General features: G+C 38.1%; 1 protein-coding gene across 1 annotated transcript in view; it reads right to left on the reverse strand.

The window, feature by feature from the left end:
* Nucleotides 1–1002: 1002 nt before the first annotated feature.
* The window catches only part of LOC117733621 (protein GPR108-like), a 25110-nt gene continuing 794 nt past the window's right edge, over nt 1003–25318 (reverse strand). Inside the window, exons 2-18 of the mRNA XM_034537404.1 lie at nt 24179–24298; nt 21120–21170; nt 20943–21034; nt 20778–20848; nt 9828–10024; nt 9694–9756; nt 9461–9562; nt 9217–9350; nt 6715–6790; nt 6304–6377; nt 6113–6230; nt 5867–5997; nt 4760–4803; nt 4630–4679; nt 4139–4222; nt 3711–3832; nt 1003–2601 (exon numbers count right to left, since the gene is read on the reverse strand). Of these exons, the coding sequence (XP_034393295.1) occupies nt 2514–2601; nt 3711–3832; nt 4139–4222; nt 4630–4679; nt 4760–4803; nt 5867–5997; nt 6113–6230; nt 6304–6377; nt 6715–6790; nt 9217–9350; nt 9461–9562; nt 9694–9756; nt 9828–10024; nt 20778–20848; nt 20943–21034; nt 21120–21170; nt 24179–24298 (1617 nt within the window). The 3' untranslated portion in view covers nt 1003–2513. The remainder of the gene's footprint in view (nt 2602–3710; nt 3833–4138; nt 4223–4629; nt 4680–4759; nt 4804–5866; nt 5998–6112; nt 6231–6303; nt 6378–6714; nt 6791–9216; nt 9351–9460; nt 9563–9693; nt 9757–9827; nt 10025–20777; nt 20849–20942; nt 21035–21119; nt 21171–24178; nt 24299–25318) is intronic.

Genomic DNA, 25318 nt, shown 5'->3' on the forward strand with positions numbered 1-25318 from the left:
CTAGTGTAGTAATATGGTACTATGAGTTCTCTAGTGGGGTAATATGGTATTATAAGTTCTCTAGTGGGGTAATATGGTACTATAAGTTCTCTAGTGGGGTAATATGGTACTATGAGCTCTCTAGTGGGGTAATATGGTACTATAAGTTCTCTAGTGGGTAATATGGTACTATGAGCTCTCTAGTGGTAATATGGTACTATAAGATCCTTAAGATATGATCGTGCATCACCAATCAAGGCTTTGTAGGTGAATAACCACCTACAAAAGAAACTACACCTGTTATTCTCAGGTTGTTGTATTTCTCGTGTTTCTGTTCATGAATCTATCCGCCCAGACTTCTTCAGACCAAACACCAGAAGCTCGTCTAGAAGTTCTCGGCTTCTTTAAGTGCCGATGGATTGAAAAAGTCTTTTAAACTTCTGGGTAAAAACCTAAATATTACTGAGCGAACACGCTGCTGAATACATTGTTCCCTCTTCCGCCTCGAGGCTCACAACAACATGTAGTAATAATAATAATAATAATAATAATAAATTAATTAAATTGCCCATAGGTGTAAATTGCCCATAGGTGTAAATTGGCCATAGGTGTAAATTGCCCATAGGTGTGAATGTGAGAGTGAATGGTTGTATGTCCCTATATGTGCCCTCGATGGACTGGCGGCCTGTCCAGGGTGTCCCCTGCCTTCGCCCTATGTCAGCTGGGATAGGCTCCAGCGCCCCGCGACCCTAATGAGGATAAGCGGTATTGAAAATGGATGGATGGATAATAATAATAATAAGACTCCATCAGAACGTCCTCACATCGTTTTATCCTGCTGGACGTTTGAGTGAAATAATGAGCAGAATATTTCCGGAGGTTGTGGCACAGTGACCTTTGACTTTCAAAATCTATTCAGTTCCACGTTGACATTAACTGATCGTCTTTTGGTCTTAAAATCTGGGGCGGGACAACAGAACTTGAGAAAGAATATAAGAAATAAGAGTACCAAGAGTCAAAGTCTGGAAAGTGAAGTAGTCTTTTATTAAATGTCATCCATGTATAATATTTGTACACTGCATGAGTTTGATTGTGCTGCTTGTAGGTTCCAAACATTTACTTTTCGTTTCATATTTAGTCTTTCGGCTAAAATAAGTCGAGAAAGAACATCACGAGACCAAAAGACGAAATATGATCCAGAACGAAATGCAACATTTAAAATCATTAAAAACAGTTTTTCAGACTCAAACACAAGCTTGTTCAGAACAGCAGCTTTATTGTGACGAATCACAGACATCAAACAGGAAGACCCCCCCCCCCCCAAAAGGGTCCCGACCTCGTCGTCACGAGGAAACGTTAGTCTGTGAAGTATTTACAAAATGGCTTTTCTGATCGCTCACCAACAAGTCATCCATAAGTCATAAAATAAGCTTCACATCAAAGAGCACGAAGGTAAAAACCAAAAGCCGAAGAGAAATCCAGAAACGATCAAGTGGGTCCGGGAGACGGATCCAGCGAGGGGGGGTGGGGGGTCCACGCGTCACCATCGGGGCCGGACCACAACCACTAAAGCACTACATTACAGCAGCGGAGGTGAAACTGAAACAGATCTCTTCAATACGCAAGAAGTGAACATATTGAAACATACAACCGCTTCCATGTTTGTCAATATACGATCCAACAAGAGGGGGGGGGGGAAGAGACCACCGGAACAGAGACGAGACCAGTACGAGGTCCAGTAGTCCCACGTTCACTTCGTTGGAGTGTGAGTTCAGACGCGAGTCAGGTTATTGGTGTCAGTTGAAGCTTTAGAGTAGTATCAGAGGAGCTAAGCCCCGCCCCTTCCTGTGCCATGAACCACACACACACACACTACAAAGATCATTCATTTGACCGCGATAACATTAGCACATAGCCAAGTTAGCTCACTAGCTATCTCGCTATGCTAACGGCCAACAGAGAATCTTTGATTTGAACCATCATCTTTTAAACGTTGTGTGAATATTTGTTTTCCAAAATAAGGTGCCATGGGGACACAGGAAGGGGCGGGGCTTAACCTCTCCAAGATGTTAACTAAATCAGACAGTTTCTGAGGTTTCCTCGTGGTCTTGAATTAAAATCCAGAGTCCTCTTTAGTCCAATACGGAACCCGAGACCTTCACAACGTGGCAACCTCAGGACTAGAACAGTGAACAGCACACGTCGGTGCCTAAATTTGAAATATACAGATATTGATTAGCCTTTTTCCTGAGAACGGGAAGAAGAAGAAAGAACACGTGAACTCACGTTACACAGAAAGCAGAAGGAAGAGGCGCAAGTTTTAAATAGCCGATAAACACCCGAAAGATCGTCTTTGTGGGCGGAGTCTGTTTGTTGCATAGCCAGACAGTGGACACGCCCACTGCAACCACTCCAAGTGTTTCAAAAGGAGAGCCGCTCGGGGGGGAGTCTTGGTCCGAGTGCCCCCCTTCGTACCAGCTGACCTGGGGTCGTTGAGAGGGTCCTCCCCCCCAGAAAGAGAAGCAGCTTCCCGCTCACAAGGTGGACTCTTTCTGCCGCTCACGGCCGTTACACGTTTTCTTCACTTTGGAAATCCCCTCCAGAACTCCTGATTCAGTCACCCTGGAGACGGGGAGAGGGCATCCATTATACACTGTGACGAGGGGTAGATGGAGGAAGAGGGGGGTAGATGGAGAGAGGGAGGGGGTAGATGGAGGAAGAGAGGGGTAGATGGAGAGAGGGAGGGGTAGATGGAGAGAGGGAGGGGTAGATGGAGGGGGTAGATGGAGGAAGAGAGGGGTAGATGGAGAGAGGGAGGGGTAGATGGAGGAAGAGAGGGGTAGATGGAGAGAGGGAGGGGTAGATGGAGGAAGAGGGGGGTAGATGGAGGGGTAGATGGAGGAAGAGAGGGGTAGATGGAGAGAGGGTGGGGTAGATGGAGGAAGAGAGGGGTAGATGGAGAGAGGGAGGGGTAGATGGAGGAAGAGGGGGGTAGATGGAGGGGTAGATGGAGGAAGAGAGGGGTAGATGGAGAGAGGGAGGGGTAGATGGAGGGGGTAGATGGAGGAAGAGGGGGGTAGATGGAGAGAGGGAGGGGTAGATGGAGGGGGTAGATGGAGGAAGAGAGGGGTAGATGGAGAGAGGGAGGGGTAGATGGAGGAAGAGAGGGGTAGATGGAGAGAGGGAGGGGTAGATGGAGGAAGAGAGGGGTAGATGGAGGAAGAGGGGGGTAGATGGAGAGAGGGAGGGGTAGATGGAGGGGGTAGATGGAGGAAGAGGGGGGTAGATGGAGAGAGGGAGGGGTAGATGGAGGGGGTAGATGGAGGAAGAGGGGGGTAGATGGAGAGAGGGAGGGGTAGATGGAGGGGGTAGATGGAGGAAGAGGGGGGTAGATGGAGAGAGGGAGGGGTAGATGGAGGGGGTAGATGGAGGAAGAGGGGGGTAGATGGAGAGAGGGTGGGGTAGATGGAGGAAGAGAGGGGTAGATGGAGAGAGGGAGGGGTAGATGGAGGAAGAGGGGGGTAGATGGAGGAAGAGAGGGGTAGATGGAGAGAGGGAAGGGTAGATGGAGGAAGAGGGGGGTAGATGGAGGGGTAGATGGAGGAAGAGAGGGGTAGATGGAGAGAGGGAGGGGTGGATGGAGGAAGAGGGGGGTAGATGGAGAGAGGGAGGGGTGGATGGATCAGATGGAGGAGGGTGGGGTACCCGCTGTAAACAGGCAGTGAACTTACACCTCGTCCATCTCCACGTCCTCCTCGTCTAGGGGCAGTTGAAGGTACGGGTTGTTGGACGCCGGGCGGAACTTGTAGCCCGTCAACACGAAGAAGATCAGGGTGGAGACCTCCACCAGGAACTGGTGATGACAGCGTTTATTGAGACAGGAACCCAGCAGCTAGCTGCTTAGCATCAGCTGCTAGCTAACAGCTTCTTGCTAACATCTTAGAATTAGCTTCTAGCTAGAATTAGCTTCTAGCTAACAGCTTAGCATTTGCTGCTAGTTAACAGCTGCGTGCATTAGCTTCTAGCTAACAGCTTAGCATTAGCTTCTTTCTAATAACTTAGCATTTGCTGCTAGCTAACTGCTGCTTGCATTAGCTGAGAAGCTAAGAATAGATACAGTTAAATAGAATAGGTAACTGCTTGTGTTGGGTCGTCTTACCTCGTAGCACCACTGCCACTGGAAAGGCATGGTGACCTTGAGCAGAATGGCGATGATCCTTGTGAAGTAGATATAACACACAATCTAAGAAGGAAGAACACACGTTTTAAAAATGTACACAAGTTGTCAGCTCAGAGTCACGTGTCACTCTAACAATAATCCAGAAATGGAAATAAAACACTATCAAGTGTATCAGGAAGTAGCATAGTGTGTGTGTGTGTGTGTGTGTGTGTGTGTGTGTGTGTGTGTGTGTGTGTGTGTGTGACCCGCTGAATAAATTCAGTTTAACCATCAGAGTGAAAAACAGCTTTACCATCTCTAATATCAGTAACAATGTGAGATCTGGAGTTCATTGATGTTGAAACATATGAACAACAAGTCATCAGAAGATCTAGCAATGTTAGCCGCAACGCTAACGAAAGACCAGCAGAGGTTCACTTCAGTTACGTGATGATGCTAAACTTAATAAGAATAATTAAACGTCTTCTTACCATCACGTAATAATGGCGGAAGAGCTTGAGCTTCTCCAGATTCATGGCAGCTGGAAGAGAGAAAGAGAGAAGTTACCATCTCCACAACCTCAGCGGACCTCTGGAGGCCGGAGCCCATCAGGAGTCTCACCTTTGCCGTCGGTGCTGGAAGCTTCCTGCAGATGACGGATGGACCTGAAGACAAAGAGGTGTGTGTGAACTACAAATACATCTGCACACACACGCTGTGGATTAACTGATCATGTTTCATTACCCAAAATATTGAAACATTGACTTTGGTTTGTACCTGGAGATTTTATGAGAACAGGGGAACGGACCCCAAAGCTCGACTTTACCATCTGAATGGACCTGTACATCTCAACTAGGAGACAACCTCCGGTTCGTCTCCTCTGGTTGTAAAGTAGTCTATACTTCATGTGTTAAAGCTGCATTCTCTCTCCTGACCACCAGGGGGCGACTCCTCTGGTTGTATAGAAGTCTATGCTTCATGTGTTAAAGCTGTATTCTCTCTCCTGACCACCAGGGGGCGACTCTGGTTGTATAGTAGTCTATGCTTCATGTGTTAAAGCTGTATTCTCTCTCCTGACCACCAGGGGGCGACTCCTCTGGTTGTATAGAAGTCTATGCTTCATGTGTTAAAGCTGCATTCTCTCTCCTGACCACCAGGGGGCGACTCCTCTGGTTGTATAGAAGTCTATGCTTCATGTGTTAAAGCTGCATTCTCTCTCCTGACCACCAGGAGGCGACTCCTCTGGTTGTATAGAAGTCTATACTTCATGTGTTAAAGCTGCATTCTCTCTCCTGACCACCAGGGGGCGACTCCTCTGGTTGTATAGAAGTCTATGCTTCATGTGTTAAAGCTGCATTCTCTCTCCTGACCACCAGGGGGTGACTCCTCTGGTTGTATAGAAGTCTATGCTTCATGTGTTAAAGCTGCATTCTCTCTACTGACCACCAGGGGGCGACTCCTCTGGTTGTATAGAAGTCTATGCTTCATGTGTTAAAGCTGCATTCTCTCTCCTGACCACCAGGGGGCGACTCCTCTGGTTGTATAGAAGTCTATATAAATGACTCTACTTCTCTTGATGTATTCCCTCAGTAAACATTGTAAACATTAGTTTTTGGTCTCAATCTCTAGTTTCAAGTCTTCTTCAATACAGCGTGATGTTCATTTAGTAAATGATGGTCATTTAGAGTCAAACAGACCATAATACAGACCACACACACACACACTGACCAGACAACGGGGAAAAGGATGGCTCCGCAGCAGATGAGGTCGACCAGAAAGAGGATCTCCTTCCACAGATAGTATTCACTGGATCCTTCCTCCGTAGACTCGATGATGATGAAGGCCACGTTAGCCAGGACCTGGAGGACGAAGGTGAGCAACAAAACTAATTCACCGAGTGTAAAATACTATGAACCAGGTTGTTTATAATAATAAAGTATTCGACCGCCCCACACGTTCCTGTTTCTCACACACCTGCAGAGGGATGACGATCATGAAGATCTTCTTCTCCTTGTCAGACAGGATGTATTTAACGAAGGCCCAGCCGGTGCCGATGAGAGCCAGCGTGATGAAGAGGAGCGCCCCCTTGAGCCTGGAGAGCACACACATGCCTGAGTACCGTGTTGGAGAACCCACACTGCATATGCTGGAGAACGTGTACCTACAGGTGAGTGATGTAATACATGACGGCCCAGCCTTCAATAGGATGCCCTTCAGTGTTGATGAAGTGGTAGTTGATCTGAGAGAGAGAGAGACCAGTCAGGTGAGAGCTCCGACACACCTGAAGATAAGACTCTACTCCAGAGTAGAGTCTTATCTTCTGAAAATGACTTGTTTCATTTTAATACATGAGCCCAATAACGTTTAGAAAGTCAAGAAAAGTGTGATATGCAAAATACAAATGATCTTTCAGCTATCTGATCATGTATCGCCTCCTCCACAACGAATGCAAAAGGGGTAAGAAAGGTGAAGCAATAAACATTTGGGATTTAAAGAATGCTGTCAATGTAGCACCATTATAGAACATAGTGTGTAGATTCTAGACATGAATCCTACATGATCACATGTGTACTCACACTATGGAAGACCAGCGAGGTGGCCTTGGTGAAGGCCAGTGCTGCCATCAGCCAGTGGATCTTAAACACACTGTACCTGGAAAACAAGCACAGGGGTCGTGTTATGTAGGGTATACAGTATAGTATATAGTGTTATGTAGGGTATACAGTATAGTATATAGTGTTATGTAGGGTATACAGTATAGTATATAGTGTTATGTAGGGTATACAGTATAGTATATAGTGTTATGTAGGGTATACAGTAGAGTATATAGTGTTATGTAGGGTATACAGTAGAGTATATAGTGTTATGTAGGGTATACAGTATAGTATATAGTGTTATGTAGGGTATACAGTATAGTATATAGTGTTATGTAGGGTATACAGTATAGTATATAGTGTTATGTAGGGTATACAGTATAGTATATAGTGTTATGTAGGGTATACAGTATAGTATATAGTGTTATGTAGGGTATACAGTATAGTATATAGTGTTATGTAGGGTATACAGTATAATATATAGTGTTATGTAGGGTATACAGTATAGTATGTATAGTATATAGTGTTATGTAGGGTATATAGTGTTATGTAGGGTATACAGTATAGTATATAGTGTTATGTAGGGTATACAGTATAGTATATAGTGTTTTGTAGGGTATACAGTATAGTATATAGTGTTATGTAGGGTATACAGTAGAGTATATAGTGTTATGTAGGGTATACAGTATAGTATGTATAGTATATAGTGTTATGTAGGGTATATAGTGTTATGTAGGGTATACAGTATAGTATATAGTGTTATGTAGGGTATATAGTGTTATGTAGGGTATACAGTATAATATATAGTGTTATGTAGGGTATACAGTATAGTATGTATAGTATATAGTGTTATGTAGGGTATATAGTGTTATGTAGGGTATACAGTATAGTATATAGTGTTATGTAGGGTATACAGTATAATATATAGTGTTATGTAGGGTATACAGTATAGTATATAGTGTTATGTAGGGTATACAGTATAGTATATAGTGTTATGTAGGGTATACAGTATAGTATATAGTGTTATGTAGGGTATACAGTATAGTATATAGTGTTATGTAGGGTATACAGTATAGTATATAGTGTTATGTAGGGTATACAGTATAGTATATAGTGTTATGTAGGGTATACAGTATAGTATGTATAGTATATAGTGTTATGTAGGGTATATAGTGTTATGTAGGGTATACAGTATAGTATATAGTGTTATGTAGGGTATACAGTATAGTATATAGTGTTATGTAGGGTATATAGTGTTATGTAGGGTATACAGTATAATATAGTTTTATGTAGGGTATACAGTATAGTATGTATAGTATATAGTGTTATGTAGGGTATATAGTGTTATGTAGGGTATACAGTATAGTATATAGTGTTATGTAGGGTATACAGTATAATATATAGTGTTATGTAGGGTATACAGTATAGTATGTATAGTATATAGTGTTATGTAGGGTATATAGTGTTATGTAGGGTATACAGTATAGTATATAGTGTTATGTAGGGTATACAGTATAGTATGTATAGTATATAGTGTTATGTAGGGTATATAGTGTTATGTAGGGTATATAGTGTTATGTAGGGTATACAGTATAGTATATAGTGTTATGTAGGGTATACAGTATAGTATATAGTGTTATGTAGGGTATACAGTATAGTATATAGTGTTATGTAGGGTATACAGTATAGTATGTATAGTATATAGTGTTATGTAGGGTATACAGTATAGTATATAGTGTTATGTAGGGTATACAGTATAGTATATAGTGTTATGTAGGGTATACAGTATAGTATGTATAGTATATAGTGTTATGTAGGGTATATAGTGTTATGTAGGGTATATAGTGTTATGTAGGGTATACAGTATAGTATATAGTGTTATGTAGGGTATACAGTATAGTATATAGTGTTATGTAGGGTATACAGTATAGTATATAGTGTTATGTAGGGTATACAGTATAGTATGTATAGTATATAGTGTTATGTAGGGTATACAGTATAGTATATAGTGTTATGTAGGGTATACAGTATAGTATATAGTGTTATGTAGAGTATACAGTATAGTATATAGTGTTATGTAGGGTATACAGTATAGTATATAGTGTTATGTAGGGTATACAGTATAGTATATAGTGTTATGTAGGGTATACAGTATAGTATATAGTGTTATGTAGGGTATACAGTATAGTATATAGTGTTATGTAGGGTATACAGTATAGTATATAGTGTTATGTAGGGTATACAGTATAGTATATAGTGTTATGTAGGGTATACAGTATAGTATATAGTGTTATGTAGGGTCTAAAGGAGGGGCGTGGTGCGGTCCTTTGTTTTCAGGTCTAACTGTTAGACCAGCTGGGGGGTGTTCATGTGGAATTATGGCTTCACAATTATGTTTCCCACGTAAGCCGTTTGTCAGGAGAACCTTCGTCAGTAGCCGTTAAACGGTCATCACAGCGTGCCGAGTGGGCGCCGGCTGCTTACCGGTGCTTCATCAGCGTGTACACCCAGACCAAGGCAGCAGTGAAGAAGACTCCGGCCATCCCAATGTAAAGACGAGACAGAGGTATTTCTGCAGCCGACAGGTAGCCGCCCGGGTTCTTCTCCGTCACCTCCACCTGCGGAGGAGGGTTAGGGGTTAACACGCACACGCACACGCACACGCACACGCACACGCACACGCACACGCACACGCACCCTTAAGCCAACACAAACGCGCTCTACTCACGGCCAACGAGTAGGGGATTTTGATTCCAGGAACCCTGTTCTGACAGTAGTGGAACTTGAGGCTGTACAGGCCCTCCGCCAGCAGGCCGACCACCATGTGGAACTGTGGAGGGACAGACCACATCAGACCACATCAGACCACATCACACCACATCACACCACATCAGACCACATCACACCACACCACATCAGACCACATCACACCACATACAATGCTCAAGGAAGGGTGCTTACGCTGAAGTTGTAGGAGCCGTTCACTTTGTCCAAAGCTAAAGTCACTTGTTTGAGCTTCTCCAGCTGGAAGCAAAGACAGATTAGAAATGGATTCCATTAAAAAGGTCACGGACCGGCACTCAAACGCCTCTTACCTGGAATTCATTCTCCTCCACTTTGGTAGCTTGGACTGCCGGCTCTGACTTGTGTTCTGGACTCGCAGATGCAGCATCCTCGTCCTTCTGAGTCAACTGCTGGTCTGGTCCCTGAGCACCGTTTCCCCCAGTTGTTGATGGTTTACGTGGTGGGTCTGCTGTCACAGTAGCAGGAACATCCCTGGTCTTCCTCAGACCTGCAGGAAACCAAGACGGGTACAAGCTGCCTACTATATTACTAAGTTCCATCATTCATCTGCTCTTTAAAAGGGCCAGTACGATGTTTATGAGTGTGAGGTACTTCTGTGTATTATTACAACAGTAGGAGGTACTTCTGTGTATTATTACTACGGTAGAAAGAGGTACTTCTGTGTATTATTACTACAGTAGAAAGAGGTACTTCTGTGTATTATTACTACGGTAGAAAGAGGTACTTCTGTGTATTATTACTACAGTAGAAAGAGGTACTTCTGTGTATTACTACAACAGTAGGAGGTACTTCTGTGTTTTATTACTACAGTAGAAAGAGGTACTTCTGTGTATTATTACTACGGTAGAAAGAGGTACTTCTGTGTATTGTTACTACAGTAGAAAGAGGTACTTCTGTGTATTATTACTACGGTAGAAAGAGGTACTTCTGTGTATTATTACTACAGTAGAAAGAGGTACTTCTGTGTATTATTACTACAGTAGAAAGAGGTACTTCTGTGTATTACTACAACAGTAGGAGGTACTTCTGTGTTTTATTACTACAGTAGAAAGAGGTACTTCTGTGTATTATTACTACGGTAGAAAGAGGTACTTCTGTGTATTATTACAACTGTAGGAGGTACTTCTGTGTATTATTACTACAGTAGAAAGAGGTACTTCTGTGTATTATTACTACAGTAGAAAGAGGTACTTCTGTGTATTATTACTACAGTAGAAAGAGGTACTTCTGTGTATTATTACTACAGTAGAAAGAGGTACTTCTGTGTATTATTACTACAGTAGAAAGAGGTACTTCTGTGTATTATTACTACGGTAGAAAGAGGTACTTCTGTGTATTATTACTACAGTAGAAAGAGGTACTTCTGTGTATTGTTACTACAGTAGAAAGAGGTACTTCTGTGTATTATTACAACAGTAGGAGGTACTTCTGTGTATTATTACTACAGTAGAAAGAGGTACTTCTGTGTATTATTACAACAGTAGGAGGTACTTCTGTGTATTGTTACTACAGTAGAAAGAGGTACTTCTGTGTATTATTACAACAGTAGAAAGAGGTACTTCTGTGTATTATTACAACAGTAGAAAGAGGTACTTCTGTGTATTGTTACTACAGTAGAAAGAGGTACTTCTGTGTATTATTACTACAGTAGAAAGAGGTACTTCTGTGTATTATTACTACAGTAGAAAGAGGTACTTCTGTGTATTATTACTACAGTAGAAAGAGGTACTTCTGTGTATTATTACTACAGTAGAAAGAGGTACTTCTGTGTATTATTACTACAGTAGAAAGAGGTACTTCTGTGTATTATTACTACAGTAGAAAGAGGTACTTCTGTGTATTATTACAACAGTAGGAGGTACTTCTGTGTATTATTACTACAGTAGAAAGAGGTACTTCTGTGTATTATTACTACAGTAGAAAGAGGTACTTCTGTGTATTATTACTACAGTAGAAAGAGGTACTTCTGTGTATTATTACTACAGTAGAAAGAGGTACTTCTGTGTATTATTACAACAGTAGGAGGTACTTCTGTGTATTATTACTACAGTAGAAAGAGGTACTTCTGTGTATTATTACTACAGTAGAAAGAGGTACTTCTGTGTATTATTACTACAGTAGAAAGAGGTACTTCTGTGTATTATTACTACAGTAGAAAGAGGTACTTCTGTGTATTATTACAACAGTAGGAGGTACTTCTGTGTATTATTACTACAGTAGAAAGAGGTACTTCTGTGTATTATTACTACAGTAGAAAGAGGTACTTCTGTGTATTATTACTACAGTAGAAAGAGGTACTTCTGTGTATTATTACAACAGTAGAAAGAGGTACTTCTGTGTATTATTACTACAGTAGAAAGAGGTACTTCTGTGTATTATTACAACAGTAGAAAGAGGTACTTCTGTGTATTATTACTACGGTAGAAAGAGGTACTTCTGTGTATTATTACAACAGTAGAAAGAGGTACTTCTGTGTATTATTACAACAGTAGAAAGAGGTACTTCTGTGTATTATTACAACAGTAGGAGGTACTTCTGTGTATTATTACAACAGTAGGAGGTACTTCTGTGTATTATTACTACAGTAGAAAGAGGTACTTCTGTGTATTATTACTACGGTAGAAAGAGGTACTTCTGTGTATTATTACAACAGTAGAAAGAGGTACTTCTGTGTATTATTACTACGGTAGAAAGAGGTACTTCTGTGTATTATTACAACAGTAGGAGGTACTTCTGTGTATTATTACAACAGTAGGAGGTACTTCTGTGTATTATTACTACAGTAGAAAGAGGTACTTCTGTGTATTATTACTACAGTAGAAAGAGGTACTTCTGTGTATTATTACTACAGTAGAAAGAGGTACTTCTGTGTATTATTACTACAGTAGAAAGAGGTACTTCTGTGTATTATTACAACAGTAGGAGGTACTTCTGTGTATTATTACTACAGTAGAAAGAGGTACTTCTGTGTATTATTACTACAGTAGAAAGAGGTACTTCTGTGTATTATTACTACAGTAGAAAGAGGTACTTCTGTGTATTATTACAACAGTAGAAAGAGGTACTTCTGTGTATTATTACTACGGTAGAAAGAGGTACTTCTGTGTATTATTACTACGGTAGAAAGAGGTACTTCTGTGTATTATTACAACAGTAGAAAGAGGTACTTCTGTGTATTATTACTACGGTAGAAAGAGGTACTTCTGTGTATTATTACTACAGTAGAAAGAGGTACTTCTGTGTATTATTACTACAGTAGAAAGAGGTACTTCTGTGTATTATTACTAAAGTAGAAAGAGGTACTTCTGTGTATTATTACTAAAGTAGAAAGAGGTACTTCTGTGTATTATTACAACAGTAGAAAGAGGTACTTCTGTGTATTATTACTACGGTAGAAAGAGGTACTTCTGTGTATTATTACTACAGTAGAAAGAGGTACTTCTGTGTATTATTACTAAAGTAGAAAGAGGTACTTCTGTGTATTATTACAACAGTAGAAAGAGGTACTTCTGTGTATTATTACTACAGTAGAAAGATGTGTATTATTACTACAGTAGAAAGAGGTACTTCTGTGTATTATTACTACAGTAGAAAGAGGTACTTCTGTGTATTATTACTACAGTAGAAAGAGGTACTTCTGTGTATTATTACAACAGTAGAAAGAGGTACTTCTGTGTATTACTACAACAGTAGAAAGATGTGTATTATTACTACAGTAGAAAGATGTGTATTATTACAACAGTAGAAAGATGTGTATTATTACAACAGTAGGAGGTACTTCTGTGTATTATTACTACAGTAGAAAGAGGTACTTCTGTGTATTATTACTACAGTAGAAAGAGGTACTTCTGTGTATTATTACAACAGTAGAAAGAGGTACTTCTGTGTATTACTACAACAGTAGAAAGATGTGTATTATTACTACAGTAGAAAGATGTGTATTATTACAACAGTAGAAAGATGTGTATTATTACAACAGTAGAAAGATGTGTATTATTACAACAGTAGAAAGATGTGTATTATTACAACAGTAGAAAGATGTGTATTATTACTACAGTAGAAAGATGTGTATTATTACTACAGTAGAAAGATGTGTATTATTACTACAGTAGAAAGATGTGTATTATTACTACAGTAGAAAGATGTGTATTATTACTACAGTAGGAGGTACTTCTGTGTATTATTACTACAGTAGAAAGAGGTACTTCTGTGTATTATTACTAAAGTAGAAAGAGGTACTTCTGTGTATTATTACTACGGTAGAAAGAGGTACTTCTGTGTATTATTACTAAAGTAGAAAGAGGTACTTCTGTGTTTTATTACTACAGTAGAAAGAGGTACTTCTGTGTATTATTACTACAGTAGAAAGAGGTACTTCTGTGTATTATTACTACAGTAGAAAGAGGTACTTCTGTGTATTATTACTACAGTAGAAAGAGGTACTTCTGTGTATTATTACAACAGTAGAAAGAGGTACTTCTGTGTATTATTACTACGGTAGAAAGAGGTACTTCTGTGTATTATTACTACGGTAGAAAGAGGTACTTCTGTGTATTATTACAACAGTAGAAAGAGGTACTTCTGTGTATTATTACTACGGTAGAAAGAGGTACTTCTGTGTATTATTACTAAAGTAGAAAGAGGTACTTCTGTGTATTATTACTACGGTAGAAAGAGGTACTTCTGTGTATTATTACTAAAGTAGAAAGAGGTACTTCTGTGTATTATTACTACGGTAGAAAGAGGTACTTCTGTGTTTTATTACTACAGTAGAAAGAGGTACTTCTGTGTATTATTACTACGGTAGAAAGAGGTACTTCTGTGTATTATTACAACTGTAGGAGGTACTTCTGTGTATTATTACTACAGTAGAAAGAGGTACTTCTGTGTATTATTACTACAGTAGAAAGAGGTACTTCTGTGTATTATTACTACAGTAGAAAGAGGTACTTCTGTGTATTATTACTACAGTAGAAAGAGGTACTTCTGTGTATTATTACTACAGTAGAAAGAGGTACTTCTGTGTATTATTACTACGGTAGAAAGAGGTACTTCTGTGTATTATTACTACAGTAGAAAGAGGTACTTCTGTGTATTGTTACTACAGTAGAAAGAGGTACTTCTGTGTATTATTACAACAGTAGGAGGTACTTCTGTGTATTATTACTACAGTAGAAAGAGGTACTTCTGTGTATTATTACAACAGTAGGAGGTACTTCTGTGTATTGTTACTACAGTAGAAAGAGGTACTTCTGTGTATTATTACAACAGTAGAAAGAGGTACTTCTGTGTATTATTACAACAGTAGAAAGAGGTACTTCTGTGTATTGTTACTACAGTAGAAAGAGGTACTTCTGTGTATTATTACTACAGTAGAAAGAGGTACTTCTGTGTATTATTACTACAGTAGAAAGAGGTACTTCTGTGTATTATTACTACAGTAGAAAGAGGTACTTCTGTGTATTATTACTACAGTAGAAAGAGGTACTTCTGTGTATTATTACAACAGTAGGAGGTACTTCTGTGTATTATTACTACAGTAGAAAGAGGTACTTCTGTGTATTATTACTACAGTAGAAAGAGGTACTTCTGTGTATTATTACTACAGTAGAAAGAGGTACTTCTGTGTATTATTACAACAGTAGGAGGTACTTCTGTGTATTATTACTACAGTAGAAAGAGGTACTTCTGTGTATTATTACTACAGTAGAAAGAGGTACTTCTGTGTATTATTACTACAGTAGAAAGAGGTACTTCTGTGTATTATTACTACAGTAGAAAGAGGTACTTCTGTGTATTATTACAACAGTAGGAGGTACTTCTGTGTATTATTACTACAGTAGAAAGAGGTACTTCTGTGTATTATTACTACAGTAGAAAGAGGTACTTCTGTGTATTATTACTACAGTAGAAAGAGGTACTTCTGTGTATTATTACAACAGTAGAAAGAGGTACTTCTGTGTATTATTACTACAGTAGAAAGAGGTACTTCTGTGTATTATTACAACAGTAGAAAGAGGTACTTCTGTGTATTATTACTACGGTAGAAAGAGGTACTTCTGTGTATTATTACAACAGTAGAAAGAGGTACTTCTGTGTATTATTACAACAGTAGAAAGAGGTACTTCTGTGTATTATTACAACAGTAGGAGGTACTTCTGTGTATTATTACAACAGTAGGAGGTACTTCTGTGTATTATTACTACAGTAGAAAGAGGTACTTCTGTGTATTATTACTACGGTAGAAAGAGGTACTTCTGTGTATTATTACAACAGTAGAAAGAGGTACTTCTGTGTATTATTACTACGGTAGAAAGAGGTACTTCTGTGTATTATTACAACAGTAGGAGGTACTTCTGTGTATTATTACAACAGTAGGAGGTACTTCTGTGTATTATTACTACAGTAGAAAGAGGTACTTCTGTGTATTATTACTACAGTAGAAAGAGGTACTTCTGTGTATTATTACTACAGTAGAAAGAGGTACTTCTGTGTATTATTACTACAGTAGAAAGAGGTACTTCTGTGTATTATTACAACAGTAGGAGGTACTTCTGTGTATTATTACTACAGTAGAAAGAGGTACTTCTGTGTATTATTACTACAGTAGAAAGAGGTACTTCTGTGTATTATTACTACAGTAGAAAGAGGTACTTCTGTGTATTATTACAACAGTAGAAAGAGGTACTTCTGTGTATTATTACTACGGTAGAAAGAGGTACTTCTGTGTATTATTACTACGGTAGAAAGAGGTACTTCTGTGTATTATTACAACAGTAGAAAGAGGTACTTCTGTGTATTATTACTACGGTAGAAAGAGGTACTTCTGTGTATTATTACTACAGTAGAAAGAGGTACTTCTGTGTATTATTACTACAGTAGAAAGAGGTACTTCTGTGTATTATTACTAAAGTAGAAAGAGGTACTTCTGTGTATTATTACTAAAGTAGAAAGAGGTACTTCTGTGTATTATTACAACAGTAGAAAGAGGTACTTCTGTGTATTATTACTACGGTAGAAAGAGGTACTTCTGTGTATTATTACTACAGTAGAAAGAGGTACTTCTGTGTATTATTACTAAAGTAGAAAGAGGTACTTCTGTGTATTATTACTACAGTAGAAAGAGGTACTTCTGTGTATTATTACTACGGTAGAAAGAGGTACTTCTGTGTATTATTACTACAGTAGAAAGAGGTACTTCTGTGTATTATTACTAAAGTAGAAAGAGGTACTTCTGTGTATTATTACAACAGTAGAAAGAGGTACTTCTGTGTATTATTACTACAGTAGAAAGATGTGTATTATTACTACAGTAGAAAGAGGTACTTCTGTGTATTATTACTACAGTAGAAAGAGGTACTTCTGTGTATTATTACTACAGTAGAAAGAGGTACTTCTGTGTATTATTACAACAGTAGAAAGAGGTACTTCTGTGCATTACTACAACAGTAGAAAGATGTGTATTACTACAACAGTAGAAAGATGTGTATTATTACTACAGTAGAAAGATGTGTATTATTACAACAGTAGAAAGATGTGTATTATTACAACAGTAGGAGGTACTTCTGTGTATTATTACTACAGTAGAAAGAGGTACTTCTGTGTATTATTACTACAGTAGAAAGAGGTACTTCTGTGTATTATTACAACAGTAGAAAGAGGTACTTCTGTGTATTACTACAACAGTAGAAAGATGTGTATTATTACTACAGTAGAAAGATGTGTATTATTACAACAGTAGAAAGATGTGTATTATTACTACAGTAGAAAGATGTGTATTACTACAACAGTAGAAAGATGTGTATTATTACAACAGTAGAAAGATGTGTATTATTACAACAGTAGAAAGATGTGTATTATTACAACAGTAGAAAGATGTGTATTATTACTACAGTAGAAAGATGTGTATTATTACTACAGTAGAAAGATGTGTATTATTACAACAGTAGAAAGATGTGTATTATTACTACAGTAGAAAGATGTGTATTATTACTACAGTAGGAGGTACTTCTGTGTATTATTACTACAGTAGAAAGAGGTACTTCTGTGTATTATTACTAAAGTAGAAAGAGGTACTTCTGTGTATTATTACTACGGTAGAAAGAGGTACTTCTGTGTATTATTACTAAAGTAGAAAGAGGTACTTCTGTGTTTTATTACTACAGTAGAAAGAGGTACTTCTGTGTATTATTACTACAGTAGAAAGAGGTACTTCTGTGTATTATTACTACAGTAGAAAGAGGTACTTCTGTGTATTATTACTACAGTAGAAAGAGGTACTTCTGTGTATTATTACAACAGTAGAAAGAGGTACTTCTGTGTATTATTACTACGGTAGAAAGAGGTACTTCTGTGTATTATTACTACGGTAGAAAGAGGTACTTCTGTGTATTATTACAACAGTAGAAAGAGGTACTTCTGTGTATTATTACTACGGTAGAAAGAGGTACTTCTGTGTATTATTACTAAAGTAGAAAGAGGTACTTCTGTGTATTATTACTACGGTAGAAAGAGGTACTTCTGTGTATTATTACTAAAGTAGAAAGAGGTACTTCTGTGTATTATTACTAAAGTAGAAAGAGGTACTTCTGTGTATTATTACTACAGTAGAAAGAGGTACTTCTGTGTATTATTACTAAAGTAGAAAGAGGTACTTCTGTGTATTATTACTAAAGTAGAAAGAGGTACTTCTGTGTATTATTACTACAGTAGAAAGAGGTACTTCTGTGTATTATTACTAAAGTAGAAAGAGGTACTTCTGTGTATTATTACTACGGTAGAAAGAGGTACTTCTGTGTATTATTACTAAAGTAGAAAGAGGTACTTCTGTGTATTATTACTACAGTAGAAAGATGTGTATTATTACTACAGTAGAAAGAGGTACTTCTGTGTATTATTACTAAAGTAGAAAGAGGTACTTCTGTGTATTATTACAACAGTAGAAAGAGGTACTTCTGTGTATTATTACTACAGTAGAAAGATGTGTATTATTACTACAGTAGAAAGAGGTACTTCTGTGTATTATTACTACAGTAGAAAGAGGTACTTCTGTGTATTATTACTACAGTAGAAAGAGGTACTTCTGTGTATTATTACAACAGTAGAAAGAGGTACTTCTGTGTATTATTACAACAGTAGAAAGATGTGTATTATTACTACAGTAGAAAGATGTGTATTATTACAACAGTAGAAAGATGTGTATTATTACAACAGTAGGAGGTACTTCTGTGTATTATTACTACAGTAGAAAGAGGTACTTCTGTGTATTATTACTACAGTAGAAAGAGGTACTTCTGTGTATTATTACAACAGTAGAAAGAGGTACTTCTGTGTATTACTACAACAGTAGAAAGATGTGTATTATTACTACAGTAGAAAGATGTGTATTATTACAACAGTAGAAAGATGTGTATTATTACTACAGTAGAAAGATGTGTATTATTACAACAGTAGAAAGATGTGTATTATTACAACAGTAGAAAGATGTGTATTATTACTACAGTAGAAAGATGTGTATTATTACTACAGTAGGAGGTACTTCTGTGTATTATTACTACAGTAGAAAGAGGTACTTCTGTGTATTATTACTAAAGTAGAAAGAGGTACTTCTGTGTATTATTACAACAGTAGAAAGAGGTACTTCTGTGTATTATTACTACAGTAGAAAGAGGTACTTCTGTGTATTATTACTAAAGTAGAAAGAGGTACTTCTGTGTATTATTACAACAGTAGAAAGAGGTACTTCTGTGTATTACTACAACAGTAGAAAGATGTGTATTATTACAACAGTAGAAAGATGTGTATTATTACAACAGTAGGAGGTACTTCTGTGTATTATTACTACAGTAGAAAGAGGTACTTCTGTGTATTATTACTACAGTAGAAAGAGGTACTTCTGTGTATTATTACAACAGTAGAAAGAGGTACTTCTGTGTATTACTACAACAGTAGAAAGATGTGTATTATTACTACAGTAGAAAGATGTGTATTATTACAACAGTAGAAAGATGTGTATTATTACAACAGTAGAAAGATGTGTATTATTACTACAGTAGAAAGATGTGTATTATTACAACAGTAGAAAGATGTGTATTATTACAACAGTAGAAAGATGTGTATTATTACAACAGTAGAAAGATGTGTATTATTACTACAGTAGAAAGATGTGTATTATTACAACAGTAGAAAGATGTGTATTATTACTACAGTAGAAAGATGTGTATTATTACAACAGTAGAAAGATGTGTATTATTACAACAGTAGAAAGATGTGTATTATTACTACAGTAGAAAGATGTGTATTATTACTACAGTAGGAGGTACTTCTGTGTATTATTACTACAGTAGAAAGATGTGTATTATTACTACAGTAGAAAGATGTGTATTATTACTACAGTAGAAAGATGTGTATTATTACAACAGTAGAAAGATGTGTATTATTACTACAGTAGAAAGATGTGTATTATTACTACAGTAGGAGGTACTTCTGTGTATTATTACTACAGTAGAAAGAGGTACTTCTGTGTATTATTACTAAAGTAGAAAGAGGTACTTCTGTGTATTATTACTACGGTAGAAAGAGGTACTTCTGTGTATTATTACTAAAGTAGAAAGAGGTACTTCTGTGTTTTATTACTACAGTAGAAAGAGGTACTTCTGTGTATTATTACTACAGTAGAAAGAGGTACTTCTGTGTATTATTACTACGGTAGAAAGAGGTACTTCTGTGTATTATTACAACAGTAGAAAGAGGTACTTCTGTGTATTATTACTACAGTAGAAAGAGGTACTTCTGTGTATTATTACAACAGTAGAAAGAGGTACTTCTGTGTATTATTACAACAGTAGAAAGAGGTACTTCTGTGCATTACGAAAGTAGAAAGAGGTACTTCTGTGTATTACGAAAGTAGAAAGAGGTACTTCTGTGCATTATTAGGAAAGTAGAAAGAGTATGTTAGTTAGCATGTATGTTAGCTAGTCAGTATGTTAGTCAGGTAGTATGGTTGTTAGTTAGTATGTTAGTTAGCATGCATGCAAGTTAGTTAGTTAGTATGGTTGTTAGTTAGTTATTATGTTAGTTAGCTAGTCAGCTAGTTAGTTGGTTAGTTAGCTAGTCAGGCAGTGTGTTTGTTAGTTAGCATGTACAATATGTTTGTTAGTTAGCATGGTAGTTGTCAACATTAGATTTGCACACTCCTAAACAAAGGTACTGACTGTTTAAATATGCAACGGTGTACTGACCTTTAGGTGCTTCAGCCTTTGGCTTCGCTATCAGGAGGTTGTCTTGGTCGCCCATCGCTCGCACACTGACACTACACAAATCACACATCACACGGTCATCCTTCACACGAGGCTGCCACGGCAACGCAATACACACTGATGGAACAGGTGCTGAATTACACACACCTGAGCGTGTTGACGTCGATGAGAAACAGAATGAGAGGCTCGTTGTTGGTGAACTTGGTGAGTGTGAGCGGGCATGTCTCCGTCTCCTCCGCCTGCAGAACACACCAATACGGTTCTTATGGCGTCGGCCACAACACAAACGTTGGGCTGATCGACACCGGAGAAATATGGACTCACCGTGTAGGACAAGACTCCGTTCACACGGGAGCGAGAGAGGGTGAAGCCCACCTGGAGAGCATCAACACAACATTCACATATCAGGCCTCTGCTGCAGCTCAGGGGGACGTTTAGCTACTTTGAGTCCAACAGGCTCCAACAGAAGAGCTGCGGTGGTTAGTTCGTCAGCGGATGAAGGAACAACTCCTGTCCTGGTGTTCATGGAACACGGAGCACTACATGATGTTCAATTGAAACGGCCTTTTGAACTCGAAGCTCCCAAACGTCAGACCACAAACCAACGTCATGACGACGACGCATGTAACCAGCTAATCAAACACGAACCAACCAGCTAATCAAACACTAACCAACCAGCTAATCAAACACTAACCAACCAGCTAATCAAACACTAACCAACCAGCTAATGAAACACTAACCAACCAGCTAATGAAACACTAACTAACCAGCTAATCAAACACTAACCAACCAGCTAATGAAACACTAACCAACCAGCTAATGAAACACTAACCAACCAGCTAATGAAACACTAACCAACCAGCTAATGAAACACTAACTAACCAGCTAATCAAACACTAACCAACCAGCTAATGAAACACTAACCAACCAGCTAATGAAACACTAACCAACCAGCTAATGAAACACTAACTAACCAGCTAATGAAACACTAACCAACCAGCTAATGAAACACTATCTAACCAGCTAATGAAACACTATCTAACCAGCTAATGAAACACTAACCAACCAGCTAATGAAACACTAACCAACCAGCTAATGAAACACTAACCAACCAGCTAATGAAACACTAACCAACCAGCTAATGAAACACTAACCAACCAGCTAATGAAACACTAACTAACCAGCTAATGAAACACTAACCAACCAGCTAATCAAACACTAACCAACCAGCTAATCAAACACTAACCAACCAGCTAATGAAACACTAACCAACCAGCTAATGAAACACTAACTAACCAGCTAATCAAACACTAACCAACCAGCTAATGAAACACTAACTAACCAGCTAATCAAACACTAACCAACCAGCTAATGAAACACTAACTAACCAGCTAATCAAACACTAACCAACCAGCTAATCAAACACTAACCAACCAGCTAATGAAACACTAACTAACCAGCTAATCAAACACTAACCAACCAGCTAATGAAACACTAACCAACCAGCTAATGAAACACTAACTAACCAGCTAATGAAACACTAACCAACCAGCTAATGAAACACTAACCAACCAGCTAATGAAACACTAACCAACCAGCTAATCAAACACTAACCAACCAGCTAATGAAACACTAACCAACCAGCTAATGAAACACTAACCAACCAGCTAATGAAACACTAACTAACCAGCTAATGAAACACTAACCAACCAGCTAATCAAACACTAACCAACCAGCTAATGAAACACTAACCAACCAGCTAATGAAACACTAACTAACCAGCTAATGAAACACTAACCAACCAGCTAATGAAACACTAACCAACCAGCTAATGAAACACTAACCAACCAGCTAATGAAACACTAACCAACCAGCTAATGAAACACTAACCAACCAGCTAATGAAACACTAACCAACCAGCTAATGAAACACTAACTAACCAGCTAATGAAACACTAACTAACCAGCTAATGAAACACTAACTAACCAGCTAATGAAACACTAACCAACCAGCTAATCAAACACTAACTAACCAGCTAATGAAACACTAACCAACCAGCTAATGAAACACTAACCAACCAGCTAATGAAACACTAACCAACCAGCTAATCAAACACTAACCAACCAGCTAATGAAACACTAACCAACCAGCTAATGAAACACTAACTAACCAGCTAATGAAACACTAACTAACCAGCTAATGAAACACTAACTAACCAGCTAATGAAACACTAACTAACCAGCTAATGAAACACTAACCAACCAGCTAATGAAACACTATCTAACCAGCTAATGAAACACTAACCAACCAGCTAATGAAACACTAACTAACCAGCTAATGAAACACTAACTAACCAGCTAATGAAACACTAACCAACCAGCTAATGAAACACCATCTAACCAGCTAATGAAACACTAACCAACCAGCTAATGAAACACTAACTAACCAGCTAATGAAACACTAACTAACCAGCTAATGAAACACTAACCAACCAGCTAATGAAACACTATCTAACCAGCTAATGAAACACTAACCAACCAGCTAATGAAACACTAACCAACCAGCTAATGAAACACTAACCAACCAGCTAATGAAACACTAACTAACCAGCTAATGAAACACTAACTAACCAGCTAATGAAACACTAACCAACCAGCTAATGAAACACTAACTAACCAGCTAATGAAACACTAACCAACCAGCTAATGAAACACTAACCAACCAGCTAATGAAACACTAACTAACCAGCTAATGAAACACTAACTAACCAGCTAATGAAACACTAACCAACCAGCTAATGAAACACTATCTAACCAGCTAATGAAACACTAACCAACCAGCTAATGAAACACTAACTAACCAGCTAATGAAACACTAACTAACCAGCTAATGAAACACTAACCAACCAGCTAATGAAACACTATCTAACCAGCTAATGAAACACTAACCAACCAGCTAATGAAACACTAACTAACCAGCTAATGAAACACTAACTAACCAGCTAATGAAACACTAACCAACCAGCTAATGAAACACTAACCAACCAGCTAATGAAACACTAACTAACCAGCTAATGAAACACTAACTAACCAGCTAATGAAACACTAACTAACCAGCTAATGAAACACTAACCAACCAGCTAATGAAACACTAACTAACCAGCTAATGAAACACTAACTAACCAGCTAATGAAACACTAACCAACCAGCTAATGAAACACTAACTAACCAGCTAATGAAACACTAACCAACCAGCTAATGAAACTAACTAACCAGCTCATTATAGAACACAAAGGCATCTCAGCCAACATTTCTCCCTGTCCATGTATTCATATGAACGGTGTAGGAAACATGGCGGCCCAGGGGTGGAGCAAACACACGTACGGGGTAAGCGCTGTAGTTCACCAGACGCTCCGGGAGGCGCAGAGACAGCACGTTGACGTCCAGAGTCCCGTTGGCGTAGAAACCAAAGTTGTTGAGGTCGACGACAAAGCGAGTTTCATTCTGGGAAGAAAAAGATGAAGTAGACGATGAGAGGAAGTCTTCAACAAGTACAGTGGTTACTCGGTAAAGAAGTATTACCACAGTGGATAACAACGAGTAAACGTCCTGCATACTCAGAGTGCTAAAGTAATAATCCAATTCAAGTACCAAAGTAAAAGTACTCACTATGGGGAGAAGACGCTGCATTGTAACGTTTTTACATTTGAACTGTCATTCCTAATTACAAGTTGCTGTTGTATTATTTTGTACTTTAATAATAAATAACAATTCAGTACATCTATATATATATATATTTGTATTTATTTGTTACATGTTGATTTACAAAAATAGTAACGCAGTTTTTACGTGTTGCCTTTACACATAAGACTCTGATGCTCATCCTCTCTAGCTCGTTTCATGGATTGTGGAGGTCTGGATCGTGGTCTATGTAATTAGTCATAATTTCTGTCATATTCATTGAATGTTTTTGTAACTCTGTTCATCTGGTCACATGACATCTATTCATCTGTCCATCCGGGGAGAGGGATCCTCCTCTGTTGCTCTCCTGAAGGTTTCTTGTGAGGTCAAAGGTCAGGGATGTCGTATGTGTACAGATTGTAAAGCCCTCTGAGGGGAGGTTGTGATTATGGGATATACAAAATAAACTGAATTGAACAAATGAGTCTGTCTTCGACACAATTAATTCATAATAATTAATAAGTCATAATTGGGGCTTATTTTAATGCATTTAAATACTTGTTAGTTTAATCTCTAATAATGTATCATCATTTATTAGTTTAGTATATTTCAATTAATAATCAGAATCTAAGGAATTCAAGACGCAACGTTCACATCATAAAATAATAATACTCAGGTAAAGTACAAGTACCTCAAAAGGTGTACTTAAATGCAGTAACGTTATTTGACATTATTATTATTATATCAACTTTATGTCCGAATGTTTATTACTTTTTTTCCACAAGCTTTTGATAAAACAAAACATTAGTCAAAGCTAATAAAGCACTAGCTAACCAATCAACA

Source organism: Cyclopterus lumpus, chromosome 1 (assembly GCF_009769545.1).
Source record: "Cyclopterus lumpus isolate fCycLum1 chromosome 1, fCycLum1.pri, whole genome shotgun sequence".
NCBI lineage: Eukaryota > Metazoa > Chordata > Actinopteri > Perciformes > Cyclopteridae > Cyclopterus > Cyclopterus lumpus.